We start from the raw sequence: 7,024 nt of genomic DNA on the forward strand, positions 1-7,024 counted from the left end.
GTGATCTACCAACGTACGTCCATTGGTCGAAAAATTTTATTTCCATCGCTTTGCGTCGCTACTTGCCGCATAACGAGCGATTTTATTGCGACGCGCGATTTTCCGTCGCACGATATCAAACATGTTTGATGCAGTAACTCTGTGATCTCGTAAAACTGAGATCAGTAGCAGTAGCATTAACCCACAGACGAGCGACGAGTCGCTGCAATTTTCAAGCGATTTCTCAATTGTGCTATAATCGCGCGCAAAGCCCCCCGTTTTGCTCCCGGCAGGTGTGGTGGGTTTCTAAGGGACAACAAATCAAAACAAATCAAACAAATCTACCAATTGAATAGATAACAGGGTCAATCCCTATTTCAATTTCAAAAGAAAAAAAAATCGCACGAAAAAAATGGCCCGTCTGGCATGTAATTCATCGTATTCAGACGCTCGATCTGTTGCTCCATTCATTGTCGTAAAGACCGTCTCGTATGTCTACCCCAAGTCTAACTAGATCAAGGATCGGGCGCTGGTAAACGAAATCAGATTTTCTTATATCTTCTTTATATCTATCTAATGAATATACAAATTTACAAAAAGGATTGTGTTGGGTCATATTTTTCGAGAAAGGTATTAAAAAGTGTACCTGATATTTTTCAAATTACATGTATACATCTTTTATGATACTGCCGCTTGAATTCGATCGTTTCCAAGTCTGAAAAATAGGTGTCTTATTTGAACCTAGAAGATATACCAAGCTATACCCAAAGATCCACGGGGATAATGAGATTTTCCAATGTAAACATGCATTTTTCATCGCCAATTTCTACGCAAATGTTCCGTACATTGTGGAAGTATCGAACTAGGACCGTTTGCCACCCGCACAAAGTTTTTTCGCTACATATCGAAGATAAAGATAAGATCAAAATTCTAATAATAAATATGTTACTTTTATTATGCTCAACGTTGCTAGATGTTAATTACAACACAACCGGCTTTCGATCGAATTTACGACATCAGTCACACTATTCATGCATTCGAGATTTTTCGAACAGTCGTCGATATTAACCAGTTTTTTAATCGATATCATGCACCGGAACTTGGATTCGAATCGTTGACATGTTGACATTTATTTTCAAAAGGGTCAAAGTCGTTACGGTACTTTGGCCACTAACGCGTAGAACAGCAGACACGTCATCGTAACGGACGACAACATGAAAATGCCGAACAAGATCCAACTCACTAGCCGACCGATATCTCTACTGTGGACGTATTTTTTCAACTCTGGATTGACTGCGAACTGGGAAAAAATTGACAATGTCAGACATTCAAATTATTGCTCATTAGCTAAGATAGATTAAAACTGAAATTATTGTTACCGAATTTAGAATAGTCATACATTGGCATATTGCTCAGCACATACAAACGTTTTTAAAACGTAGAAAATTCTGAGATTTTATCCGAACCTATCCTTAGGTACGCAGAAGTATAGAACTATAGTCGAAAAGTGACAGTCATCAATTGAAATTGAAAATCAATTTTAGATCGAGGTCTTTCATTTAAACATTACATCAAAAAATATCAAAGTATTATATTACTTTTAAATTCTCCTTATACCATCGACGACCATCATTGTTTAATAATCGCTTTTATTTAAAATTGATCTACACATTTTCTGACGTAAAATGATTGGATTGTTCGTTACCTCAGCTGGTTTGTTGGCGCAGGCAACTATGATCTGTGACGTCACCAGTGCGGCAGCCACGAGTAGGAAGTTGATGATGTAATATAAAACTGGAAGGAAAAATCTAAGTAAGACGCTTCGAACCTTAACTTATTCGGCAATTCACATTTCGAAAGTTGCAGTATTTACGAACTTTTACAATTATAATTAGTAAAACAACGATACTATCATATTTCATATAATGATATTTGTACTTCGAAAGAAATCTTGATTTTCTACTACCTAAGTAAGGAATCTCATTCACAGGACCAGCCGACTGAGGAAGGTTAGCTATCAGCAGAAATAAGAAGCCAACCTCTAATCCTATACCTGAAATAAACAAAGTATTTATCTATGAAATAAATATTCTTCATTTATTTCATGAATGTCATGAACGTTGGTCGGTTGAAAATTGACGGCTATAAAACGATTAGCCCAAAAAAAACTCATATTGTCTCTGATGGCAGGTCCAATCCACTGTTCGTACTCTACAGAAAACTACCTCAACAGAATCTAACACTTTTGGGCATTTGATTTGTTAGAAATATCAGCGACCTACCCAAAGCGGTTTTTTCTCCGGGAACGGCGACGAGTACGAGTGGCACCATCAACGACATAATACAACTAGGAACGACCATCATTAGAATCCGGGCAGGCGACCATCGCTCCAGTTCGTACTCGAATCTCACTTCCGGGTAGTTCCTTCCCGAAAAATACTCGGTAGCTTTCGTAATACTGCCGTTCACATACAGCCACTCGACGTTCTCGTACATACCATCAACTTCTATAAGATTCGTTCGATTCACTAAACTAAGCTATATGATAAATATAAAAATCAAAAATGTGAATTCCCTGGTTCGGTATAGTTCTAGTGAACCAAACGGTAAAAGCCAATTTATACATTTATTTCAGAAAGAATTGCTACAATGTGTACAATGTGACAATCAATACAAAATGGGTTTCAGAAAAAGCAAGGCATGTATTAAACTGAAACCCTGAAAAAGGAATGTTAAATACATAAAATGTTGTAGTTGGCTAATAGAGAACTACTGTTCAAAATTAACTACGATAAATACAGATATTTGAAGAAAATACACCAGTGTGTTAGATGAATACAGCAGCTTAAAATGAATCGACAAAAGAGGATAATCAATTAACAATTGGTTTGCATGAATAGGCATATTCGAGATGAGCTACAGAGGAAAGTTTGTCTTACAATACGAAGTTCATATGTAAATAGTTCAGAAGGCTTTCTAAATGTCGAATAAGTTATGATTCATTCAACAAGTTAATAGGATTTTAGGATCACAAAATTGTTGAAAATAAAGTTGTTTGGTTTTCAAACAAAATAAGGGTCCCGACGAATAAAATCGAATATCTCTGTATTTTGCTATCATGGACAGATTTCAACCCACTACTATCACCCACCTGAGATCCATCGTAGGTAGCAGAGCCGAATACGGCTTTACACTTGTGCCGATCGAAAGGAAAATGTTTCATGGTCATCTGACACGTCACGGTCGCCGATAGTTTCGACGAGCAAAAAGCGCCACCATCGCTGGAAAATATCACCAATCCTCGGCATAGGCGCGTCGAACTGTCCAGGCTGTAATATGATGTAATTAAGAAAAAAAATTGATTGAATTCTGTGCTGCAAAATGAAGTCAAATTTCAGCTGTCAAATTTCCAGCCGACCTCAGATTATCATTGAACAATTCCAAATTATCGAAGGATTAATATTGAATTTCAAGGATTCAGAGTGTATATACATGTACAGTAGACTTCGCTCTCAAGTCGGATCTTTTGGGACCCTAAAAATGTGTCCGACGTGAGTGATATCCGTGTTGGATGTTTATGTATTTCATTTTTTTAAAGTGTCACAAAAAAAAATTCAACGGTTAGCAGAGTTGATCGGATCCGACTTTGGCGGGTCTACATTGATATGTTATACGCATCATGTGTTATCATGACTTCGATGAAACTTCGAGTCGTGAAACTGGTCCCAGTTTTATAGTTGTGTGATAAATTTTGGAAGTGTGCGAATACTATAGTGAATTTTGATCAAATTAGTCGCTTGCCGGTTTAGAATGGTGTTGGAAGACTGTTTCAATGAACCGGAACCGAATTTCCAAATAATGTGCTTCGATTTAAACAAAAAACTCTGTAAATTCGACCGTCGATCTCACAACTATATCTGTACTTCGATTTCCGATTTCGGAATCAAACCCCCTGTTTCGATCACGGCAGGTGTGGTGGGTTTGTAAGGGACACCAAATCAAAACAAAAATCAAACAAAATCTATCGATCAAATAAATAACAGGGCCAATCCCTATTTCAAGATCCAAAAAATATTGATAAAACATTGTCACCAATATCCATGAAATAGTAAAACGCAGCGTCAGAGCTTCGACGATGACTACTGATGATCCAAATCTTTTGCTGTCTTCGGTTGGTCACACGAAAAAAAGCATTTCGTACCGTAATGTAACAAAAAGAACAGCACGAACCGAATCTGCAGCGCGAGCAAATTTTTGTATTCGCGTAGTCCATAAAATATCGTCCACGGGGAAAAAATGTCAATTGCATTCCGTTCCGACAGCTCGACAACAGTTGGTGCGATGATGAATATTGTAGTAAAATTATGTAGGCCCCTAGTAATGAATTAATGCGGCAATTAAGCGATTTATTTTGTTTTCCTGTATCGTCATTTACAACTTAGATAATTGTCGTTATACGGCGATGTAGCGGTTAGTTCAATGGCTTTGTTTGTAACCCAGATAATGCCAACCGAGGTTTAGTCTCGAAAAAAGCGCATAATGTCAAGATCCTTCGAAATGTTGACTTCGTCAAAAATTTAGGAATCATTACTTGGGTGTTCTAATGTTTTTTTGGTGTCTTGGCATAGGATTCTGAGGGAAATACACCATATATTCCTTTTAAAATGCTAAAATACCATGGGGCCAGTTGGTCATAAGGTAGTTCGAGTGAACCAATGGATGGTTGATGAAAGAGACAATTCAAGTTCATTGTTGTTATGTTATCTATCCTCCGATTAACTTTTCGGCTACTGGTCCCTGGTTAGAGTTAACCAGTGGATAGTTGATATAGTAATGATTAAAAGTTCATTGTAACTATGGTATTTATCCACCGGTTATCTTAATAACCAACTAATTCTGCCCGATGCCCAAGAGGAGTAGCTCCATGAACACGTTGTATACTCTGGAGTGCTATAATGTCTTACTACCGGGAAACACGAACCTGTTCTTGATAGTGATATCAGGAACCCACACTTCCTTTGCTGGTAACAAAAGTTTATTGATGCTGTCGTGTTCAGATGGGAGCCACATTATTCTGTAATCTATCCATTCCTGAAAAAAAGTTAGAAAAATATATTATACCGGATAGAGTAATTAATTAGCCCTCGTCGAGCTTACAAAATAATAGAATGTACCAGATTCTATTCTTCTGAAATGGTTGTATATTAGCATACCTACCAAATCTACGAGGCCTTCGAATTTAAACAACTGTAGATTCGCTGTCTGAAACAAACACATGAAAATGGTCGAATGACAAGATAAACGATGAGAATGTTCTGGTTGAATGTGATTTTTATCTCGTGCATGCCATAGGAAATAAATGCCACGCAAAAGAAATATGCCTACTTTTCATTTATTTGCGTGATGAAAGTATTCAATCAAAACTGAGAGGGGTAACTCGTGCAATATCGTTCAGGAAGGTCCTTACTTACTATATCTAGAATATTTATCAAGCTGAAGCTTATCTTCACGACTACTGGTTCGTCATATGCTCGACTGGGTCTCACAAATTTATTTTGTACCCAATTTCTGGACGTGGAGTTCGTGAAATAGCTAATCAATTTTAGCTCTTGTGACTTCGCTAAAAACATAAAGAGCACGTACATCATTGCAGGACTCGAAGCTTTTCACTCCCATTTCTGAGGGTCTGGCCCACGGGTATTGGCCACACCGATGTTATATGAGGAGGGGCGCAGACTTTTGAGCTAATGAAAATATCAATACATCTCAAGAAGTACGTCAAAATCTTGTTAAATTAAAAGATAAAAGAACTCTGTGACTTTTCCCCTATATGACGGTTCCCCAGGTCATATGTGACTGTTGAATCTAAAAATTAATGGTACATACAAAGTATTGATTTAACATCTGAATATCTATCAGAAATTAAAACAGTAAGATGGATGTTTATTTTCATTTCTACAGTACAGATTTTCAGTAGCCTACTGACCCACGCCCATATTTGAACAGAGTACATTTAACCGCCATAATGCCAAAGCAAATAAATCGTACGCTAACACATTTTACCAGATTGCGCAATATCAGCAAGCAACTCGATCGTACTCACCCGCCTTAGCTCTCGACCTGGCACCATCGCTAAATCCTACGACGCAAAGAACACATAAAAGTGACCAGGAAAACTGGCAAATATCCGCCATTTTATATCTCGAAACTATATGCGCTATGCTCGTACATACTATACCGCGTATATGCGCAATGCGGCAAACCCTCCTTATTTTGGTACATATAATAGTCACCCTAATTATTTTTAATCAGCCTCTGACCCAGTGGTTGACACTGCCACGCAATTTAGATATCATATTATTACAAGGCGCATTTTACTGGAACTGTATCAAGCATCTATATCGCTGTGTCGGGCGAAATACTACGGAATTAGCATTAGATAATAAGATAAAAACCCATAATATACAGATTTGAAGATTCACACCTGACGATGATCTCTAGAGATAAAACCCGAGTCATGTCATTTTAATTCTTGATTGAAAAAAATCCTCGATTTTTAAACTTCAAATCTGTATAGGCCTATAGTGGGTTGTTATCTTATTACCGGGGTATCTGTTCTCATATGTTAGAGTGGGATAATCCCGTTTTTTTCATACGGAAAACCAATGATAGTTAATTGATATTGCCAGCTCAAAAGTTCAAATGTGGTAAAACATAAATTTCACCGACCAAAACGACACCTTAACACGCGATTTCTATAGAACTCCATGAATAATTGATTTTGTGAACTTCTGTTCAGTGGGAAAAACTGTAGACGACTAGTCAATGAATTCATTCGTCGACAGACACTAGAAGAATGCGTTTGAAAAACTGAAAGTTTAAATTCATAAATTTTGTTGCAAAAAGGAAAGGAAACATTAACATATTCTAGCGTTCGGTTGGTAATGTTGGTTGGTAATGCCGTGTGGTGTCAAAGGGAAAGCAGTTGTGAACAGTAAACGCGTAAGTATGCGTATCAGACGAGATATCACGCGTAAAAAGTCGT

The 7,024-nt window shown here is 37.4% G+C and overlaps 1 protein-coding gene across 2 annotated transcripts; it reads right to left on the reverse strand.

The window, feature by feature from the left end:
- Window positions 1-928: 928 nt before the first annotated feature.
- Window positions 929-6,221, reverse strand: LOC141914861 (neuronal acetylcholine receptor subunit beta-4-like). 2 transcript variants are annotated; one of them, XM_074806186.1, is made up of 9 exons: window positions 6,083-6,221; window positions 5,451-5,599; window positions 5,197-5,241; window positions 4,961-5,070; window positions 3,131-3,308; window positions 2,262-2,517; window positions 1,946-2,032; window positions 1,685-1,773; window positions 929-1,279 (listed from the first exon to the last, which is right to left on the reverse strand). In XM_074806186.1, the coding sequence occupies exons 1-9, from the start codon at window positions 6,171-6,173 to the stop codon at window positions 1,133-1,135; spliced, it is 1,152 nt and encodes a 383-aa protein (XP_074662287.1). In that variant the 5' UTR covers window positions 6,174-6,221; the 3' UTR covers window positions 929-1,132. The 2 variants fall into 2 exon arrangements, with proteins under 2 accessions (XP_074662287.1, XP_074662288.1); XM_074806187.1 differs by lacking the exon at window positions 5,197-5,241.
- Window positions 6,222-7,024: the final 803 nt, after the last annotated feature.

The sequence above is a fragment of the Tubulanus polymorphus genome, chromosome 1 (assembly GCF_964204645.1).
Source record: "Tubulanus polymorphus chromosome 1, tnTubPoly1.2, whole genome shotgun sequence".
In the NCBI taxonomy this organism is placed as follows: Eukaryota; Metazoa; Nemertea; class Palaeonemertea; order Tubulaniformes; family Tubulanidae; genus Tubulanus; species Tubulanus polymorphus.

Bases quoted from the DNA above. Each gene is read 5' to 3' on its own strand.
- LOC141914861 (XM_074806186.1), bottom strand. From the start codon at position 6,173: ATGGCGGATATTTGCCAGTTTTCCTGGTCACTTTTATGTGTTCTTTGC. The intron at 5,242-5,450 runs GTAAGTAAGGAC...TGTTTGTTTCAG, and splicing joins TGATAAATATTCTAGATATA to ACAGCGAATCTACAGTTGTT. The intron at 1,280-1,684 runs GTAACGAACAAT...ATTTTTTCCCAG, and splicing joins GCGCCAACAAACCAGCTGAG to TTCGCAGTCAATCCAGAGTT.